Source organism: Equus przewalskii, chromosome 16 (genome assembly GCF_037783145.1).
Source record: "Equus przewalskii isolate Varuska chromosome 16, EquPr2, whole genome shotgun sequence".
Lineage (NCBI taxonomy): Eukaryota > Metazoa > Chordata > Mammalia > Perissodactyla > Equidae > Equus > Equus przewalskii.
In genome coordinates this window covers 41,326,006-41,348,780 of record NC_091846.1, presented here as the reverse complement: position 1 = coordinate 41,348,780, position 22,775 = coordinate 41,326,006, and the positions used below count along the sequence as shown (strand labels likewise).

At 35.5% G+C, this 22,775-nt stretch overlaps 1 protein-coding gene across 13 annotated transcripts in view; it reads left to right on the top strand.

The window, feature by feature from the left end:
* The window catches only part of PCDH9 (protocadherin 9), an 880,956-nt gene that overhangs the window by 218,671 nt on the left and 639,510 nt on the right, over nucleotides 1–22,775 (top strand). Inside the window, exon 3 of one of the 13 annotated variants that reach the window (XM_070578891.1) lies at nucleotides 6,580–6,726. The exons of the other annotated variants lie outside the window; for them this stretch is intronic. Within the exon in view, the coding sequence (XP_070434992.1) occupies nucleotides 6,580–6,636 (57 nt within the window). The 3' untranslated portion in view covers nucleotides 6,637–6,726. Of the gene's footprint in view, nucleotides 1–6,579; nucleotides 6,727–22,775 lie in introns of those variants that run through there. 13 annotated transcript variants of the gene reach the window in all.

Sequence of the window (22,775 nt, the reverse complement as noted above, 5' to 3'; positions counted from 1 at the left end):
TATTGAATATAGCATGTGCCTAAAAAGTATTGTAGATGATGACTTTGTAAGTACACATTCAATATCATTTTATTGTAGACGATGCTATTAACATCATGATTCAAAGGAGCAATAAAAGATAATATATGCAAAAAAATGTGGCCATATATTAAGTAGAGTCGGAAGTTGTTTTTGCCCATATGATATGCACGTCAATTTCCTTTTTATTTAGTGTTATATTGATATAGGGAATTGTATTAGTCACCTTCTCTCTAGGTCAAATGAGTATTTTGAGGAATATCACAACGTCTGTGAAGTTTTTTTGAATCCAGAGAAAGGTAACTGGCAGGAGGTAAAAATTAAGTGTTTAATCTTTCTGATTCAGAAGAATGGAGGTCAAATAATCCCACATTTGACTTTGCCCTCTAGTTTCTACCTCCTGCCAAAGGTGACTGATCTAAGTTTGAATTACTTTCCTTTAAATTGGTAAAGTCCAGTGGAAATGTTAATATACCCTGAGTTGTATCTCTGTCACTGGGGACAAGGAATCTCTGCCTTAGACAAGAGTTGTCACAAATTGGGCAATGTGTACACAAGTAAGGAGAAGGATATTGCAAATAGATCAGAATAATTTCTTAATATGGAATTCTAGTTCTAATAGGACATTCATCAAAATAATGGCAGTCATCACAACCTGTTAACTAGTATTTTATCAGTCTGGAAGCTATAAAACATGACATTTCTGATATTCTTCAAAATCGTTCTTCTGACTTCCAAATGTACCTGTTCTGTTTGGAGTTGGTGTGGCACTGTTATCCATGGGGCTAGTGTGCTATAATTAAATGAAGTTTACTTCCTAATTTTCAGGCTTTTATATGCAATAGGGAGAAGAAAAATGATTTGGAGAATCTCCCGCACACCCCCCTGCACCTCACCATAGTAGATTACAGTTTCTGGTTTAGCTGATTAAGAGCTACGGTACTAGAGTTCTATAGTTTGGAGTTTGAATCCGTACTCTCTATTAGCTGAGGGACTTCGAGGAAGTTATTTAACTTTTCTATTCCTCAGATTTATCTTAAAACAACAACAATCATTACAACAATAATGGTAGCTTATTTTAGGGAAGATTTGAGGTTAGAATGAAATAATATGTGTAAAGCTCTTAGGATAGCGCCTGCCAGTTAGTAAGTCTGTAATAAATATCAGCTGCTATTGTTAGTTATTTTAATCAACCTGCTTAGTGTATTCTTCACATTTCCCTAACACCAATTAGTTAATTGATAAATATGTAACTTGGCAAAGTAACATCCCAAAGGATTTTACATTCATTCTCTTTAAAGAGAAACGTGATAAAGAACTAGTAGCAACACAAAGCAGTTGAAAGTTGATAAAAAAAAAAAAGAGCCAGATTAGTCTAGGAAATAAAGAAATGGTCTGGTAGTCAAGGATGCGTGGGATTTGCTGTGGGAAGGGAAACAAGTGCAGAATGAGGGCTAAAGGACTTTCTAAGGAAGGGGAACAGATCAGACAGGGCACACAAAGGAAAAGAAGTTTGACGTGCTCATAAATCAATGAAAAACCCTAGATCTCTAGCAGCAGGGGAGGATCCAGCCTTTGTGTGACTTAAAACACTTATTTTTAGAGTTCCTTTTAAGGAAAAGAATACAAATTAACTGTAAGGCCTTTGAAGAGGCCTGTGCAAACGAGGGGCCTTGAAGCTGATGTATTAACTTCACTATAAATCCACATCTATCTAATAAGAGAAGTATTTACTAAGTGTAATGAAATAAGTAGAGTGGCCATACACTACGGACAGCTCTGCAATCCTGGCAGAGGGGTTTAGAACTCTGTGTTAGAACAGTGGTTCTCAAAGACGAGCTCCAGGATCAGCAGCACCAGCCTCTTATAGGAACTTGTTAGAAAGGCAAATTGGCCTCACCCCAAACCTTCTGATACAGAAATTTTGAGGCCAGCAGGCTGTGTTTTAACAAGCCCTCCTGGTGATGATGATGCACACTAAAGCTTGAGAATCACCGTGTTGGAAATAGGCTCCGAGAAGCCTATAATGAGGGTGCGTTAGGTAATAGCATGCTGTGAATGAAAGGAGTTTAGCCACATTACAGATGTGTTTAGCATTGGCTAGATTAGAGGTAGATAGGCAACTCTTGATGCTGCTACATTGGCAGGTATGTAATGCATATAAGAAGATCTATAAGAAGAGAGGAATTGACTAGATTTGATTGCTGTATGTCGGGTATGAAGGAGGTATCTCAGGAAGAGTCGGAGTGTCCAAGTTGCTTTGGACAGCAACACTGAAAGTAAGGAGAGTCGGTGTGCTGGAAGGAGAAGATGGGACTGATGGGTGGGGGGAGGAATAGGAAATTCTGCTTTGAATGAGACCCAAACTAAGACAAGTTAAGTGCACGCTATAAATTCTTTTCAGTTCTGTCCTGGAGGTGACCCCTGACGTCCCACTTTGACTGTGAGACTCCTCCATGGCTGACATCCTCCCAAATCAATGTCCCAGGGAGAGGTGAGAGGAGGCCTTCAAGAGTTGAGCTGCAGCAGGTGACATGATGATGCAAGACTGGATGGATACAGGGGCTTGACCTCCTCAGATTCCTAGGGTCTTCTCCAGCCCTCAAACTGGAGATGAGTTTACGCCAGAATTGGCGCTCTGAATCAACTGGGGAGGGGGAGGCATATCCGATGATGAGTAAAACATAGAACCACTCAGAGGCCTCTTAAAATGAAGTTTGAGATTCTACAACAGCACAGATGGTTTTTTTCTTATTCCCTGTCATCATTTATATGCAAAATGTGGAACAAGAGAAGGGGATTAACAGTTACACTACCTAGAGTTGTAGAGCGTTTTCTGTTTTTTTCCCCCAACTTGTATTTTTAAAAATATATATTGTATTTTTTCAGCAAGCCCATAATATGTGTTTCATATTATCATCCTTATTTTTGAGATGAAAAGAGGGAGGCCCAGAAATGGGACATGGCCTTCATCATGTTAAAATAGAGTCTCTTTGAACGTGCTGACTCTGGGGTATCAATGAGATATTGAAGTAAAAAGTATCTAGTAGCCAGTGGGGTAAAAAGGACTGGAATTAGTTGCAAGGACTGGAGGTATAGAGTTAGCATATTTCTTGGATAACAATATAATACAAAACAGTATATAATTACACGCCCTCCTCACCCCACAAAAAATAAACTAACAATTTTATAGATTGTGCACTAGCTGATTTCTCCTTGTTCAAATTGTTTACATAGAAAAGAAATGTGATATGCTTCTTTTCCCAGTGGGTAGCTAGTACCTAAAAGAAATTCCACTGTTGGTTATAGTGCTTTTTAGTTTCCAGTAAATTTGAATAGACTCTAGCAATTTTAACCGCTATGGAGAATGTAAACAGAAACAAAGGATTTGTTGAGAGCTTTTCATTATTTTGCTCCATATTATTGTGGTTTTGTTTCATTCTTTTATTCCAAAATCTACATATTATATCCGATGCTGATTGGGAATTATTCTAGCTTTAATAAAATTTGCCTATTTTATTTGTACTTTGGCAGTTTAACATAATAAATGTATTTGCATTTCATGATGTATGCTAACATGAATGGTAAAATAAGCTCTGATTATAAGCCTTCTCTTTGTGTACAGTCACATAAGACCAGAAGCATTTTCCATGTACTAGTTGTTTTCAAAGCAGTTATACAATGCATTCTATGTCCTTAATGGTGTAAAGCTGATAAACTCATGACTATTCCCACCACTTTCAAATTGGCTGTTATGCTTGGTAGAAAAGGTACCTGAATAAAAATGTTACCCTTAAGCTCAAGGACTCAGAGGTGCATAGGTTCTGAGGTTTGGTCGCCCAAGTTGCTGATCAGCACTAACCAAAATGAGGAACATGGAAACAAAAGTGGACATCACCTGCATGCACACATGAGGATTCTTATTCAAATTCCACTGCATGGCCTGAACTTAATATATAGTTAGCGACTTTTGCCTGAATGAGTGAATGGAAGTAATTTATTTCTCCTTCTCTATATCCCACACTCCCAGCTGCTCAAGAAAGTTAGGGAGAGAATGGGAGCGTTGTCAATTATGCCACAAATGACAATAGAGTGAAAAGAATTTCTCAGCCAAATTAATATTGTGTTTCTCTCTATACAGAAATTTTTAATTTTAAAAATCATTTCACAAACATGTTTTCTAAGTTGATAAATTAAATAAAATTAATATTTTAAGATTAAATAAATATTTTAAAGCCCTCATAAATCCCACTATCTTATGATTAATGTTTTAACTCTTTTCCTCTTGTTCTTTGTGCTCAGATATAAATATATTTACAGATTTATTGGCGTGTAGAATCTGTTTGTTGTTTACTCAAACATATCTTAAATATTTCCAAAGGTTTTCACATTTTTCCTATTATTATTTTGATGGTTGCACAATATGCAATGTAATAACTTTGAATTGATATTCTACAATACATGTAGCCATTTCAACTCTCGTCATAGATATTGCTGCTATAAAAAGTTTTGGAGAAAGCCCTTTCTACTGTTATAAACTTGGGAAAATTTTCCAGAAAGAAAGATTTCAGAATAAGTTTTGATATTCTCTGGAATATTTCAACTTAATGTGTTCACACATTGGCAGTATTGCTGAAGCTAGAGTATATGTAAATACTTTGAGTCTTGACATTGGAGGCCAAATTAGGCTTAGATGGATTTTTTTTTCTTTAAAAGGTATTTTTCCCTTTGAAATTATGTCATTCCCCTTTGAAATTGAATTATACATTATATATTTTAAAATATGTGAAGTTGTTTCCCTTTAAAGTTGTAAATGTTGTTATTTATATCCTATTAAAATATATAATGTACAGTTATATATAATAATCAAATATGATATTATAAATAGTAATACTACATTATATGAGCTAAATAATAAATGAAAATTACATCCAAATTAATGGTCCCAAAGATATGCTTTTAGAATACGTGACCTTAATCCAACTTACAAAGCTAAAAAAAATCTATTTTTAAACATATCCCTTCACTGACCTTCCCTCTTCTAGGTTATTGAGTTCCAAACGATGGTCCAAAGATTAGTGTGGAAGGGACTGTGTAAAATCTCCAGGGATATGGCTAAAAATACTTATTTCCAGATCTCATCAACCAAATCCTTAGGAGTTGAGACTTGGGAATTAGTATTTTTAATAAGTTCCCCAGGTAATTCTGATAATTTCAGACAGTTTTCAGAAACCAATGACCTAGATAACCAGAGACGCCATTTACTATTTCTTGCATCCCTCCACAGTCCACCCTCCATGTTTCATAGAGAGCCCATTCTCTTTGGGCTTGGATTTAAGGTATTATTATGTTTCTCCGTATAAGATCCAATTTTACTAACATTATTTAATGTTGCCTGCTGCTTCTTTTTAGATTTATCATCTAACCCTTATCTAAAGCCATCCTGGCTATAGGGCAAAACCAAATACCTGTGAAATAAGCAGAAATATAGTATTTAAAGAACATTGAAATATGCCATTCATTTTTTGCTTTCACTGACAGAATGCGATCATCACCTATTACCTAGCTAAAGTCATTCCTTGTGTTTGAAAGTTTGAAACGTGCATACGGTCTTTGGAAGACATCTTCAAATACACATATTGACATTATCACGGTTTAATTTAACTTGCTTGCCAGTGTAGGAAGCACAAAGGCCTGAAGAGGAGTTTGGTGGCAAAAAACCAGACGGTCCGTTGGACACAAGATGCCAACCACAGGGAGCACACATGGAATGCGTGAGGGAAATGAAAGGTGCACTTAAAGTTTTAAACTGGGAGTGTAGGGGTGGGGGCGGAAGAGATCTGAAGACAAAGTGATAAATAGTACCGAGAGAGTTGCACAGAAAAGCCCATTGGCTCTATTTTTGCCTAGGTTTAATGCTAGCCAAGCACATTTACCCAAACTCTCCAAATGGAAAACCGACAGTTTAAAGCCAACTCAAATAATAGAAGAAAGTCCCCTCACTTCACCAAATCAATTTCCTCTCCTGATTCCTCTCCCTACCACTTTTTGCAGAAAGATTTCAGTTTCGAGTGTGCATCTTCTACTTAGGAAGGAAAGCCAATGGGTGTTCCCACAAGCTGAGATGTCTGTGACTCTGCTTGCCTTAACTTTTCTGATTTCCTCCAATCTCCTGTGTGAAGTTTTAAACAGGAAACACTTGCTGTACAATCTCTTCTTCCTGTGTCCACCTCTTTCCAAAGGGGACCTTATTTAATGTCCTCTAAGTTACAGAGAGGAGAAAAATATCCCATAAATAATTTGGAACACAATATTTATTGTTAGGTGGACCATATATCCTTTTTTTCTTAGATGTTGACATTTACAGTTAGAAATAACTGATTTGAAGATTGGCTAGACAATGCTAATAATAATAACATCAAGAGCAGCAGCAACAACCGCTAAAGCATTTAACTGTTATTATTTGTCAAGAAACACAAGAGCCTTAAATAAAATAGCTCATTTCATCATTGCCCGAATCCCATGAATCTCACATTATTTCTCTCCCTACTTTATGCTAAGGAAATTGAAGCACAAATAATTCAAGAAACATCCACGAAATACAGATTTACCAAGTGAGAGCACCAGGATTCAATCCGGACTCCATAGAAGCCTACTGTCTACTGCTTACTGCCGAAAGTTTTCAAAACATCTTTGTTTTAAAATATGTTCTATATAACGAAATGCTCGTAACAAAATGCAAGGTCTAGATTCCTTTTTTAATTTCAGAACGGAATATTGTGTGAATATTTTTCAAGACTCTAATTCATGTACGGTATTCTGAAAAGTTCTTCAATTGAGAGTGTGGCTTTTAACCATATGTTTACACGAAGCAAATAAATATGTCAAAGAAAAAAAAAGTTAATTTTTCTCCCTGTGACCTACTCCCTTCTACGGAATAAATCAGGGCCCTGATAACACCACACTGCAGAATAGGGGCATTTTTCAAAGGCATTTTTCTCTTCTCAGTTTCTCAAAGAACTTCATCAAAACTAATGGGACTATAGAGAAGATTTATCAGAGGCTCGGTCTGGTCTGTTCGATCTCCCCTGCACATGAGAACGGGCACATCCATCTGCCTTCCCTGGAGACTAAGTAGGGACAGAGAACGCCTGACAGATATTATGCCTTTTAAAGAGGCTCTGTTTTTAAATGAAGGCTTTTTCTTCCTATGCTATTCTCTAATAATGAGTAGCAATCATTAAAATAGTTCCTGAAAGTGTTATTTAATTTTGTAGTTATAATGGATAGACTGGAGAGTGAAATATCTTGAGTGTATCATGACTAATTTTGCAACTGGGACAGTCTCTTTGGCAGGATATGAAGTAATGAAAGTTCTTGCTTCATACTATATTGGTTCTCTTTTAATCTTCATTTAAATAATTGGATGTGATGTTCCTAAGGATAGGCCAAGTCCAGTAACATTAGGTCTGCTTAATAATATGTGCATTCATCAGGGGCTGCTTGTGATAAAGAAAAACATCTCGTGTAGATACCCTCAGATAAACAAGAGATTAAAATGTGGAAGTAAACTTCTATCGTTACAGTTCCTTAAAATAGTAATATGATGGTATATGTTAATAATAAACATGCTATAGAATGAAGAGATAAATCGATTGAACGTCTTTTTTTCCCTCATTTCTTAAATTTAGACTGTTGTTCAAAGCCCAGTGTAGGGGACCAGAATATGAAAGTTTTTGCAGTAAGTACCTTTTTAGAAGTCAGATGGTATCTTTGCTGCAAGAAAGTTATTTGTAAAGTAGTTTTTAAAATATAACAATACTTCCAGAAGTATATTTGCTCTATACACGGATTTCTAAATCATGTGCACTTACAATGTATGTGTATATGTGTACACTTATAATTGTGAGAAAGCTCCCTAAATGAAACAGATCAATCAGTTTGAGAAAATGTGGAAAACAAGTCTGGTAAGTGCCAATATAATGCAACAGGTTGTCTCGTCAGCAGATGTGCAACTCTATTAAAAAATCTCTGTCTAAATGTGGATGCTATGTTTAACATTAAAGCAACAACCGAAAAACCAAAACCAAACCAAACAAACAAAGCAGGCTCCATGTCCGCACAGAAACTACAGAAAGGCCTGGAGGTAGATGGCCAGAAAATGAAAGAACTAGACCAACTGATAATTGATGGACTGATCAATATGTCACTTTCCAACACCATTCATAAGATTTTCCATCAGAGACAAATACAGCATAATAAACCTGATGATTGAAAGTAGAGTCAGATGGCAAATAAATAGAAAGAAAGAAGTTTATAGAAGATTAAACTCCTTCTTCGGAAGGTGAACTTTGTTTCAGTGAAAATTATGAGTGTTTAAATTTAGTACATCATTAGTCTTATTTGGAACCAAACCGGGATAATCATTGGTCTCTAAAAATTGATAGCTATCTTCTTAATAAGGGAAAAAAATAAGACATGCAAGAAAACTGGGTATGTTAGACTCCTGACTAACTGTTAATTCATTTCAAAAACAGAATAGTCAGCGGCCAGTCTGGTGGCAAAGCGGTTAAGTTTGCACACTGCTCTTCAGTGGCCCGAGGTTCGCCAGTTTGGATCCCGGGTGTGGACCTACATCCTGCTTATGAAGCTATGCTGTGGCAGAAGTACCACATATAAAAAATATAGGAATGGGGCCGGCCTCATGGTGTGGTGGTTAAGTTCACATGTTCTGCTTCTCGGCGGCCCGGGGTTCGCCCATTCTGATCCTGAGTGCGGCCATGGCACCACTTTGCAAAAGCCATGCTGTGTTAGGCATCCCACATATAAAGCAGAGGAAGATGGGCACAGATGTTAGCTCAGGGCCAGTCTTCCTCAGCAAAAAGAGGAGGACTGGCAGTAGTTAGCTCAGGGCTAATCTCCCTCAAAAAAAAAAAAATAGAGGAAGATGGGTTCAGATGTTAGCTCAGGGCCAGTCTTCCTCAGCAAAAAGAGAAGGATTGGTGGCAGATGTTAGCTCAGGGCTAATCTCCCTCAAAAAAAAAAAAAAGAAAGAATAGTGACTTTTAGGCCTGACTCTAAATTAAAAAATGCAGTTTTTAATATATTTGATTACCATTCTAACTCAGTATAAAATATGGTTTCATGTATAAACCCAAATGATATGCATTTTGACATAAATTTTGAAAACTTTACTGTGTCTTTTTTCAATTGAGTTAAGAGGCTATCGAACAGCTTATGAATTTATTATAGGCAACTTTAAAGTTTTTTAGTGTGAGTTTATTGACATAGTAAATTAGATTTTTAATAATAAACATTTCTCTTCATGATTGCTATGTTATCCGTATTTCAGTGATTGATAGAGTGTGGTTTTATATAAAACTGAACATTTTGAATCTTTTATAAATATTCACCCCAAGGAATTATGAAGAGAAAGACATTCTATAGGTAAATCTAAGTTGCTTAGTTTTTGTATTAAAGTAGTTTGGTTATAACTATTTCTGGGAAGAGGGGGAACAATTTCTTAGCACTTTTTCAAATAATAAATATTTATTATACGAATGATATAATACAGGGAAACGTACATGAATTTTGTACAAGATCTTTGAGGCATAATAAATAAGCTGAAAAGCCTTCCTGACCGTAACTGAATTCTTACAAGCAGACTAGTCACCTCTACTGATAGAAATTAGAAGTAAGAGAATAAGAAGTAAAAGCTAAAAAAGCTTAATATATCGAATGCATCATGATTTTGGGGCGGCTAAGATTTGTCTCTGGAAGACTCTCTTCTTAAGCAGAATACTTGGGATTCACTATTACCGTGGGAGACGCTCGTGTCCCCTCTCTCCCACTAGGAGTACATGGCCTGTCTGTTCCTCCTGCTTCCCAGATCCCATGTTGCTCTCTCTCTGTCTTTCAGTCACAGCCAAACAACTCTGGTCCTAATTAAACCAAGGGGATTGACATTCTCTCCTAGGTACTTAGAATGCTGTACCAAGAGCATTCTCAGACCATGCCAGCCAGGGAACAAGTCTTGGCTTTTCCCATTTTGGGATTTCTCTACCCTTGTTTTGTTAGCAGTAAAAAACAAACTGAAACTTGGATTCCCGGCAGCACAGCATAGCTCCCTACTCTTGTCCCTTTGCATCTGGTGAAATAGTTTTCAGGGACTAATTCTTAAAAATTTTACGGTACAATTTTTCAATGTTTTACACAGTTTTGATTTTATTCTAATCAAAGTGGTCAACAGAAGCACAATAACTGTACGCTGGAATTCTAGTTCAAACATCAAATCTCCCACTTTTATCTAAGTATAGTGATTACAATATAAAAACCAGCTTCTCAGCTCTATAGTTGGAAAAAAAGCATTTGACTGAGACAAGCCTAGCTGTGTGTTGAACTTACTACCTATGTGACTTTAGCAAGATATTTTACCTTTCTAAATTTGAGTTTTAATCTTTTGTAAAATGTAGATAATTGTAAAAGCTACTCTTAATCATTTTGTAAATGAGTGAAGTATATTAAATACTTATAAAAATGACAAGGTCATATAAGTACTCAATTAATGTAAATCAATAATGCCAATAAAGATATTATTTTATATAAATGTTTTTACTACTTTAAAAGTAGCAGAAATTTATATTTTCAACTTCAGGAAATTTTTTGGTATTTGTTTTGTAGCTTAAAACTATTTAAAAATGCTGTGAATAAAATCAATTGGTCATGAATTAAGCCTGAAATCTACATTTTACCATGCATTAAAATTAAGAATGTTATTGGTTTCCTTCTGTACAAAGAGAATTTGATTCAACTCCTTGATAAATTTATTTTCTCAGAAATATGATTGAAGAATGGAAATGATGTCAAGTTACTTATTCCTTTAGCAGTTACGTTTATGTTGTTTAAAAGTTCAAAGAATGTAAAAGAAATTTGCAAGGGTAGCATGTCCTTAAGTATAAATGGGTTTGCTCATCTCCCTTGACTTCTTTTTTATATATACTTCCTATGCTACTTTCATCCATTATGAGTGTTTCTACTATTTGCTGCTGACTCAGAAACCTGTATCTCAACATTGCTTGACATCTCAGGCCAAATTAATTGAATTTAGAGAATAAATGACATCTGAACTGGACCTTGAAGGATGAATAGGAGTTTTCCAGACTTAGTACAAAAATAAATAAATAAAAGCTATAGCCTGTGCACAGGGAGAGGTGGGAAAGAATCTGGTTTATTTGGAGTTCATGGAGTTTTAAAGTATGGTTGGCTGGGAAAATGGCTACACTTTAAGGATGGAAAGGAGGCTGATTTAGATTGTGTAGGACTCTGAGTCTTTCTAAAGAGTAGGTGGTTTATCTTGGCTTATAGTATTGTCGATATTGATTGATTAAAATCTTTGCTTGCTTTTTATTTTGTTTTTGTTTTTACTTGAGCCTTAATAATATGACTCTTTTTTTTTTTTTTTTTGGCTCTCAATGAATGAATGGGTAAGTTTCTTTTGGATATGGCCCAATTTTCAAGTCCCAATATTGTAATCTGAGATTAAGTCTTGTTATCTCTTGCAAGGAATATTTAAGAGCCTATTAATCACCCCATGTCTCCAGGCTCTTCCATATCGAATCTAATTCAGCCACCACTTCAAAGCATAGCTCTGCTTATGTTACCACTCTTCCTTTCTCTTTTTCTCTCTACCTTGACTCTGGTTAAAAACTTGTCATTTTCATTTGTATACTGAATTTCCCATAAAATCCTTCACTGTCAAATTTGGAATAAAGCCTTGACCTAACTTCTTAACTTTTTCTACCATGACTTTACTACAAATGTACCACTTTCCAGCTAAATGAACTACTCACTTTTGGACAAGTGCACTTGGTACTTTGATGATACTCTAAGTTTCTTTTTTTTCTTTTTGTGAGGAAGATTAGCCCTGAGCTAACATCTGTGCCAATCTCCCTCTATTTTGTATGTGGGACACCACCACAGAATGGCTCGATGAGCAGTGCACAGGTCTGCACCCAGGATCCAAATCCATGAACCCCAGCCCACCAAAGTGGAGTGTGTGAACTTAACCACTATCTCACTGGGCCAGCCCTGATGATACCCTAAGTTTGCTCATACATTTATTTATTCAATATATTTTTGTGTTCCTTTTCTGTGTCAGTTTAGTACTTGACTCTGAGGATAAACATAAAAATGAATTATAATTTTGATGCTATTTCCTTCCATAAAACACTCTTTTTCACAATCAAATGCTTACCAAAATTCTTCAAGTCTCTGTTCAGATGTCGCTTTCTTGATGAAGCCTATCTCATCCATCCTATTTAAAATTGTAATCACTCACTCCCAGCATGGGCACTCTGAATCCCAACTAATTTCCTCTGTTTTTCCTTTTTTCTCAGCTCTAATGTTCTAACACGCCATATAACTTACTTATTTGTTATGCCTATTGTCAATCATTTGTCTCCACTCACTAGAATGTAAGCTGGGCAAGGGCAGGGATCTGTGACCATTCCTAAGTGTACCCTGACTGCCTGGAACATAGTAACATTCAATAAAATGTCCAGCTCAAAAAAACACTCTCTTAATGAAATCTCTTCTGAGGATTCAAGCTACGGTTTCTACAGCACTTTTCTGGTGCCTCTCAGATAGGACTTAACCTTCTGCTTTGCCATGTCTTTCTATTAAATGAAAAGCTCTATGAGGCTAGACAGTGTGGTTCACATCTTTGTTTCTTCCATAGCATTTAGCCCATTAACCCAGGAAATAGCAAATAACTGTTTACTGGAAAGAGAAATGAATGAGGTTTATAAACTGTGAAGTACTATACCATGAAGATGTCATCTGGTTTCAAATATTGTGGCCCAATAACAATCATCTAAAAGCTCTAAGTCATCGTCATTTTGTTCAGTCAGGCTCTTTTAGTTTGAATTCAGTACATCAGGGCGTTTTTACATGGCTGTAATATGGCTGATCTGTCCTCTCTGACCTGGTTGACTATGTTTGCTATAAACTGTTTTCCGATCCTTGTATAGAATGAGATTGAGCTCTGCCTGAAAGGAGAAGAGTTCCAGAAGCTGCAGGGTTTGCTGCAGGAACACACAGGATAACAGATGTTCTTTTCTTCTTTATAGTCACAGAAAAAGTCTTCACTTTGCAAAATTAAAGGGTAGAACTGACACAAATATTGAACAGTTCTCCTAACTTCTTAACCCAACGCCCAAACTTAGGGTTTGAAAATTGGTTACAGCTGTTCCTTTCTGTTTCTTAGGATTTTTTTTTTTTTTGTCAACGTTAGTGTTGGACACATTCACGCACCAGCGCTCAAGCACAGCCTCTGACTGCAGGTGCATTCACCACTGGGGGAGCAGGCTGCCCCTGTTTTGTTAGCCTCAGCGTTTTCAAAAACCTCACCTCGCCTGTGGTGCCTGTGAATATATCACTGTCCACCTCTTTTGCCTTTTGTATTTACCGTTGTCTTATGCTTCAGCGTTTCCGATGCCCTTGAGAAGCTGTAACGATGCTTTACATTTGAAAGAGTGCCAGATCATTTAATCAGGCGGAGCGTGAGAGGCATGGATGAATTTATTCTATCTAACATTTAATAAAAAATAAATTAAAAATGTGACTTATGCCATGACATGCTTAGCATTACCCTTCCAGGTTTAAATTTGAGAGTCGTCAGCACCCTCCTTGGTCTGAAAACTGACGTGTTATCAATCTAGTGCGGGGGTGACAAGGCCGCCGATGTCTTCCCAAGGCTCTTGTTTAATAATTAATTTTTCATTGCAGGCATGTTCAATAAATGGATTACAAAACTTAAGCCCGTTTAAAAGGTTTTAGAAATTCATTATTAGTTTTAAAAGATGAATGCACAAATTAACTATCCCATGATAGATGGGGCATACCAAATATAGCTAGACCTTATGTGGTTTTAGCCTATATTTATATATAGTATAGAGCAGGGTATAAAGTCAGTACAGTTTTGTAGACAATGTCGTTGAATCACCGAGGAAGTAATTCTTTTCAAAAGAGACTCAAAAGGGGAGATCAGATGACAAAATCGTGCTTTGAATGTTTTCATCTTTTCTCTTGCTCTCAGAAGTCCTCAACCACCTAGCTTCTGGACACGCTCAGTGCTATTTCTGGAGCCAGTACCTCAGCTCAAGTTCTTCTACTGAGTAATATTATGCTTTAAAATCAAAGGAACCTTATCAGTTATCACATCTTAATTTCTGTGATTAAACTTCAGTGCCGGTTATTAAGCTGTTATCTTTCAGCTCCAAACCCACCAGCTTTGTGGTTCCCAGGCAGGGGCTCAGCAAATTGCATTTCCCCTTGGCCATCTGGCTTCCTGTTAGGATCTGCCAGCAGGGCACACTAGAGAGAGGCTGGCGGCCTGGGAGAGGGGAACTGTGACTTTCTTCTCTGCTGGTTTTGTTGTCATCCCAGGCATGGCATTTCACCCTGGTTGCAGTTCTCTCTCTCTTTTTTTCCTCATTCCTGGAATCAGTCTCATGGCGCTCCCTTGGAGTTACCAAAGGCAGCCAGGCAGTGTCCTCTTTTCAGAAGTCTGAGTCCCAATTCTGTGGTGCCCTCTGCCAGGCTTCTAGTTTCTGATAACTCCAAGCTCTTCCCTTGTGTCCTAAGCTGTATAGGTATTCAATCCTTCCCATAGTTATTCATGACTGTGTTACCTCAGTGTCTTATTTCTTTCCTTTTTTCTTTTCATTTTTTTATTTGCATCTTTAGCCCTCCGACACCTGATTTACAATTCCCTATGTTAAATTCTTTCTATTAACATGACTAGTGTGCTCTGTGATTTTCCAGCTGGCCCTTGGCTGGTACAAGTGCCATAGACCATAAAAAAAGAAGAGAATCAATTTGTCTCTAGCTTCTAAGGGAACTCCATATAATTGAACGGCTAGAATATTCTGATCTCTTTTGTCTTAAACTATTGAAAATGTTTTACATGTAATTATGATATATATAATTTAAGAGTTGTAAAATCAGAGTTCTTAGTAGATTACCTCACAGCTTATTTACCCCTTGATTCCTTCCCTCCCGCCCTACCCAGCTTTGTGATGATGTCTCCCTCTCATTTCAAGCCAAGATGTGAAGAAGGACAGTGGTACGACAATGGCTACCACTTTGAGAATCTCTTTCCCTATTAGCTGTTATACTAGGGAGAGGTCTGCTAAGCAGTCTCCTGCTCCCCACCCACTGAGTAAAGAAGAAGCTTCAGGTAAAAAGCAGAGAAGTTGCCCACCTTCCATTAATGTCTTTCATCATTGTATGAACAATTTTGCTTTCTGAAATGGTTACTCTTATTTCATAACCATGCCTCAGATTACCCTGAACAAATGCAATGTCAGGAATTAGTCCAACTTAAATCTTTCCCCAAATGGAATTAAGCTAAAGAGACTAGCTACAAATGTTTATTTATAGAAAGTTAGAATTGTTGATGTTCTATTTTTCCATATTCAGTATGCAAAGTAAATATTAGGTAAATCAGGAAAATAAACAAAACCATGTCCTTGATTAATCATTTTTCCATTTATTATATATTCATTCATTATTTTAATAGATGTTTCACAAATGGCTACTGTGTATTAGGCAAGATGCTAATACTGATTGAACATTTCTAATGTGAAATTCTTTGTGGAATTACTCTTTACTAAATAATAAGTAGTATTCTTAATACACAGAAAATTATTTCGTGGAGACTAAAATTATTTGTTGTCCCCACTAGAGTTCATTTCATAGGAAATCTAAATTTTAGGGTCTAAACTTTAATGTAAAATATTTCCTTCATTTGGTGCCAGCAGACATGTCTTCTCCTTTGCTGCTACTTTACATTTTGGCTGTAATCCATTCTGGACTTCTTTTGAGTCAAAGCTCTAAATGATCAAAGAATTTTACTCTATAGCTCTGATTTACATCCTCATAAAGACAATTGATAGGCAAGAATAATGCTATACTTCGGCCCTAGGAGATCTCGATGATGAAATTCATTGACCTATTTTCTCTATTGTTCTGTCTTTTGTCTTTTGGGGCACGCATTTTTATCAATTCAGCTTGTTGTTTTGACTAGTCTGAAGTCATCCAGGGCTTTTTGTCTGAAATCAGCCATTAATTAGTCAATGTTTCTGTACCATCCACTATATTCAACGACAAATGTCAGAGGGTTGTGAAGTGGAAACAGATACTGGCTCTAAAATTAAAGGAGCTCATCTTCCAACAGACGTGTGATGATATATTAAAGAATAAAGGAATTGGTATGACAAAAGAAGTACAAGAGTCAAGGAAAAGAATATTACTTAGATGTAGTTAAGCTGGTACACTGTCAAGAAAAACAAATAGCATCTCTGATGGCTTGGTGTGCATTTCAAATTGCCTCGCTCCACTGGAGGGCATAGTTTCCTCAATATCAAGTTAGATCCTTTGCCTGTTCTTGAGGCGGTGACAGTATCTTTCCTCTGTGGTACCTCCACTCCTAGCATAAGATGTAAAACACAGTAGGTGCTCAGAAAATGTTTGATGAGTGAATGTATCAGTAGATGACCAAAGCATTTGTTTTCCTATGGGGATATTAGCCTCGTTCTTCCCAGAATCTCTGGTAATAATCTGTTCATTCATAGATCGAGAGTCATAACACGTTTATGTAGAGGTCACTGGTCAACATCTTAATATATTTCTTTAAAAATCTAGAGTTTATGGCACCACTTTTCATTGTAACATTAGGCAAAAACAAAGTTATCCTATCAAACGGAGATTTAAAACTTCCATCAAATTGGAAGTGATATTAAATTAAAAAGATGCTTTAACATAATCCATCATTTCCTACCTTCTCAAAAATTAAGCTATGTGGTTTCTCCTAATAATCAAAGAGTATGTCCCAATGGTTTTTACTTTGCCTCTTTCTCTTGTTTCCATTTATATTTATGGTAGTGAAATTTATTGTTATCCTTCATGAAAACACTATTATTTTCCCCTAGGGAAATTTTTTATTTCCTTAATGAAAATATGCTTTACTTCTGAAATAAAGGCTTTAGTTTTTGTTTGGGATTTTTTGTTATTTTTGTTTGTTTTCCAGTCAAACATTCTTAATGTTCACTCAAGTTAATTCCCAGGCTTGAGTTCCAGTGAAAATGGAATTGAAAAGCAATTACTTAAGTGAAATTATAATGAATAAATTAAATTTGCAGTAATTGGAAATAATAAAGGATGCTAAGTTTATTAAAGAAGAGTAAATCAAAATTATGCTTTTTAGAAAAAATGGTGTAGCTAGAGAAAATAATTTTCTTCTGAAGTCTTTTGTGATTCTTTGAGAGATATATTTTTTCTTCCTAGAGAGTATTCTTTCAGTAATATACAAGAGACAGTTAATTTTGGTAAGACAGCATTAATCATATACTTTTGGTCTTGACATGTATGATCAAATACTTCACAAGGACAACTAGCCTGGTCCTTGTCCACTGCAATGGGAAAAAATGTGCCTCATCTGTTCTTCTCTATTAGTGGTTTTTAGATATAAGTGGATTGCTCTTGTAAAATTGAGTTGACACCTACCGATGTCTTGGAGCTCCATCTTGATTCTCTGTTATATACAGATAAGTTATGGACCATAGACAGATTCAAAGCACAGTCTCACAGAAAAGGGAATAAGAAAATATATTATGAACTCTGGTCCAAATGATGTATGTAACTGGCAAACTGGAGTCAGGGACATCCTACAGAAGAATACTAATATTGGAAATCTTTTCAGGTGGAAAGGAAAATTAACATTAAACAATAAAAAGAAAACCAAACTTTCTGAAGAGATAAATGTCAGACCCAATTTTTTTGGATATTCTCTGTAGTGAACTTATTCTTGACCACAAAAAGTACTTCTTTGTTATGAAAAGAAATGAAAAATTTTAATCAAAATTAGGATGAGTAGGAGTTGGAAAACGGAAATCATATCAGTAATTCAATGGGTAATGAAAATATCAAATATAAGTAAGCATAAATCTTAGTATTGTATCAGAAATCCAGTATGGTGACAGCTACCCTCTTCAGAAATGTGAATTCTCTTTGAACATAAATGAGAAATCGCTATCAATTTTGTTTGCTATTGAATTTGGTTTTGATATTGATTTGGTTCTGACATTTGCTTAACTGTGTCACAAATGCTGTATTCTGAGGAAAAGCGAAAGGAAAGGGAGATGATAGACTGTCAAGTACTGTCACATGAATTTTTGCAAAGCCAGGCATAGCTAGTGCTTGGGGTTTACTGCTTATAATTCTTTAAAATATTCTGCATTTTAAAACTTTATCCTATTTTACCCCTCAAGATATAAGGATATACATGACTATTATTTTTTACCTCAACCAATTTAGCCTTTAAATTAATAGTCCCATTTACTGGACTGTTACCAAAGTTTATTAAGCAGTTGCTTTGCAAACAATTACAGAAAACGAAAGCAAACAAGTTCAAAAACACCACAACACTTTTTCTTCCATTGAAAATAATTACTATCTTTGTTAGCTGCAAAAAATAAATTCTGATACATTTATTGTACTGCTATGGCTTGAAAACATTATTTTCCACCAGTCTTTGAAATGTGCTATTTAATAGAGTACTTTATTTGTTTCTTTTAAGGAAACAACCTAGGCATCTATAAGATAATAATTTTGAATTCTTCTACAATGCAGGTGAGAATGCTGCCAGTCTCAAGAAGTATTCCTCCTTGTTCAATTTTTATTTCTCCATTGTGCTAATGGCTCACCCTGTTCTTTAATATTCCGCGAGAGTCTGTGGAAGTGACTGCTCTATCAAGTGCATGGTCAATTAGACGCTCTGTCACATGAAGTGAGAATGTAAATTTTAACAATAATTTAGATATCTAAAATAATTTACAAGTACACAGGATTGTTAGTTCATTATTCATGAATAAAGTGATTTAGAGCTGAAGCTGAGATGAAAGTCTTTCTGGTAAAGAGGTTGAGTAAAAAAAGACTTAGGAGCATGAAGTAATTTCATAAAGTGCTATTTCTACAATCAGAAAGTGGCGTTCATTACTTGATAAAATTAGTTGAGGAATAAATTTTAGTCTGTTTTTCAAATGTATTTGTAAGATCATAGGAAGCAAACCATTGGAAAGATAAAATTAAATTGTAGTCTACTTAATGGCTCCAATCTCTATATTAAGGAAGTTGTCTGTTCCTAATAGCAATGTGACTCTGTCCTATTTCAGGAGGTCATTTGGGATATTGGTGGGTCAGATGGAAAACATTTCTAATGAATTTAACAAGTGATATCCATAAACTAAGTAGAATATGACTTTTTAAATATTCTACATTCCCCTTGCTCCATATTATTTCAATTAGAATCACAATCAGTTCATGATTTGTAATGTGTAGAATATTTATACCAATACTTATTCACTATGATCGGGAAGCAAGTATAGATCTTTAATATTTGTTCCTCAAAAATCCCTTCTCTAAAACTTTCCTATCTAAGTAGTCTCACTGTTGCTCAGTGTATATGTTGTGCTCCAACAAAGTTTGCTGCTTGTGCGAATCTCTTTCATATGTCAACAAATTTGCACACCATTTATTTGCCCTGAATGGCTCCCCATAGTCTTCTCTGCAGTTGCAATCAGTAGAAAGCTCTGGATAAGACCTCTTAGGTTTAGATCACTATCATGCTCTCTAGTAACACCAAAGCTGTGGACAAGTCATCTAATAATTCTGGGCATTCATTTCCTCATCTGTAAAAAGAAGTAGGAATAGATAATTGCCCCTATTACATCTAGCTCTGAAATTTGAATTCCCGCTAATTCTTTTTTCATTCTTTCATTTGCATACTTGTCCAGTTCCTTCATTTACATTCCATATGGGAAATATTGCATGTGTTCTACTTCATCCATTTTTTAAGCACTCAGAGCACTATGGAGAACGCTACTCTCCAATAATGAAAATTCAGTACATACCCCAAAAGTCAGTTTCATCCTTGCTGTCATGTAATGTAATACCTGTCCTACTTCTTTTGAGAACACAGAATTCACAAACTTTCCATTTGGTGCCTAATAAAGGAGAAATTGTGTCACAACTCTTAAAAAATTTTTTCTTGGCATTTTGAGGGTGGAATGGGAATAGGGAAACTTGCAAAACTGCTTTACGTGAGATTTTATTGTATAAACATCAGTCCCTATGTTAAAAGGTCGCCTTTAAGATACAGAATTTTATTTGGATCTTGCACCATAACCAAATTTTCATGACTTCAATTAACTTATGTTCATTTCCCAATAAGCTTTCATCTTTTGGGAAACATAAGACTTTATTCAGGTTTTACAAACAATAATTCCATTTAAAAACATATGCATATACATACATACATTATATATATATATATATATATATATATATATATATATTAAAGGTTTGCTGCAATATACGTTTTTTTTTTCTTGGTGAGGAAGATTGGCCCTGAGCTAACATCTGTTGCCAATCTTCCTCATTTTTTTTTCTCCCCAAAGCCACAGTACATAGTTGTGTACCCTAGTTGTAAGTCATTCAAGTTCTTCTATGTGGGCCACCACAACAGCATGGCTTGATAAGTGGCATGTAGGTCCAGACCCAGGATCTGAACAGGCAAAACTTGGGCCGCTGAAGCAGAGTGTGCAAACTTAACCACTTGGCCATGGGACCAGCCCCTAAAAATATAGTTTTGAATAGATATTTATGGTGTTGTGGAGCACATTCTTAATTCATTTGACATTTTAAAATAAAATCTTTAAAGTTTCAGAGACACATCTCTTTCTTCAAACCATGAGCATATTGCCCAGCTCACTCATCTAGTAATCATTATTTAAAAGAAAATTGCATTAAAAAATGTGGAGCAGTTTTCTAGTCATAAGGCTGTGGCATCACAGTTTTGCGATTATGCAGTTCTTTGCAATATAAATCCTGCCTACCCATGATTTAGTTGATTAAAAAAATAATGAGGTGCATATCATCTGACTCTTTTTTCATTTCTAAAATTTATTGGTATAATACACATAATGTAGGTTGTTGAATGTGGCGATTCACTAGAAAAGTGCAAAACAAGGTCAAATTGGAATGCAGATGAGGTCATAAAATTTTAAAATAGTCAATAAAGCAATTAATGTATCAACAGCGTGTGCTATTAAGCAGCAATGTAATGATGCCACTGATCACACCAGGGTCCTCTGAGTGTTTATAACAGGCAAGAAAGCTGGGCTCTATAGGCATTTCACATGTATGCTGCAGAAAAATACCAACATGTAGCCTTGGAATCATTAAAAGAATTCTATTTCAAATGTTTCCAAGAAGCTCAGGATGATCCTTTTTACAAAGCACACTTTGAAGGAATAAAATGGAAAGATACAAAATATGAATCACAGCCCTTTGTTTGGTTTATTTGACTTTTTTTTAAATTGCAAAGCAATACAAATTCATTGTAATTAAGTAAAACTGAAGTATGGAAAAGCTAAGAATCAAAATCTCTGCCCTTTCCAATGCCATTTGCGAAGGTAGGCTCTGTTAATAGTTTAGTTTGAATTATTCCTTTAGTTTTCCTGCCTGTGATATAAATCTATATATTTATATAGATACAGATACAGATATAGATATATACCATGTATAATATGCATGCCTATCTACTATTATGCATTGATATCATAATAATAGTCATGCTCTGTCTGCTGTTATGCTTATTTACATTATCTTTATTTCACTCTATTATGTGATTGTTTTTGTGTTTATTTTGAACACTTTAGACTTTATTGAGAATAAAGTGAATCTTCTCATGGAACAGTATACAACTTAATATTCTGTGCAGCTGACAATATCTTGTTATATATTTTTAGACATCTCAAGCCATCATGGTTTTAGTACCCTTAAAACCTATTGGAAAATCACTATGAAGATTCACTATGGAAATTTTAATAAGATGCTAGTTAATTTAAATTTCTCGAATAAAACAGGTAGCTAAAGGTCATGCCTCTTCCATTAATTGTGTAAATGGACTATCTAGTATTTGGACTTTATTTATTTCCAATACCACCTCTTAAAGACAGTGTCAGGTTGTCTTGAATTTTTTGCCCTGAATGAAAAACAGATTATTCGGTTGCATTTGTTTTGACATGATCATTTACTCATAAGGTGTCAAAGACGACGCAGGAAATACTTATGTTCCTGTTTTGGGTGATGTGATGAAGAGACTTTACCAATAAAAAATAGACAGTGTGTGAATTTGTGAACTTTTAGGTCATATTCTTGTCTAAGGGAATGAATATAGTGGCTATTGACCAGACAAGGATTTATGAGTAAGATTGACCATCATTTTTCTATACTTTTTTTTCCTCCCAGATTGTATAAAGAGTGTACAGCACTGCATTGAAATGGCAAAGCATAATACACCCAACTCCAGCATACGAACACACACACACACACAACTAAACATTTTACTAATTTACATACTTTTGTAGTAGAGAGATGATATGCCATTCTCAGTCAGTCACTGTGCAGTTATTGTTACAGAGCTTGAAAGTACAGCAGCTGAGCATCATTCAATGAATAAGTAAATTTTATAATCAGTCATGCAAATAAGCTATACTGATGGCTGGTACAGATGAAAAGAGAACTGTGTCCTGTGAACTTTGATACACTTCATGGTTGAAGAAGAAAACAATTCTGGTCTTGTTAACATCTGAAATTTCAAGTAAGCTTTAAGAAAAAGATAACACACGCATAAG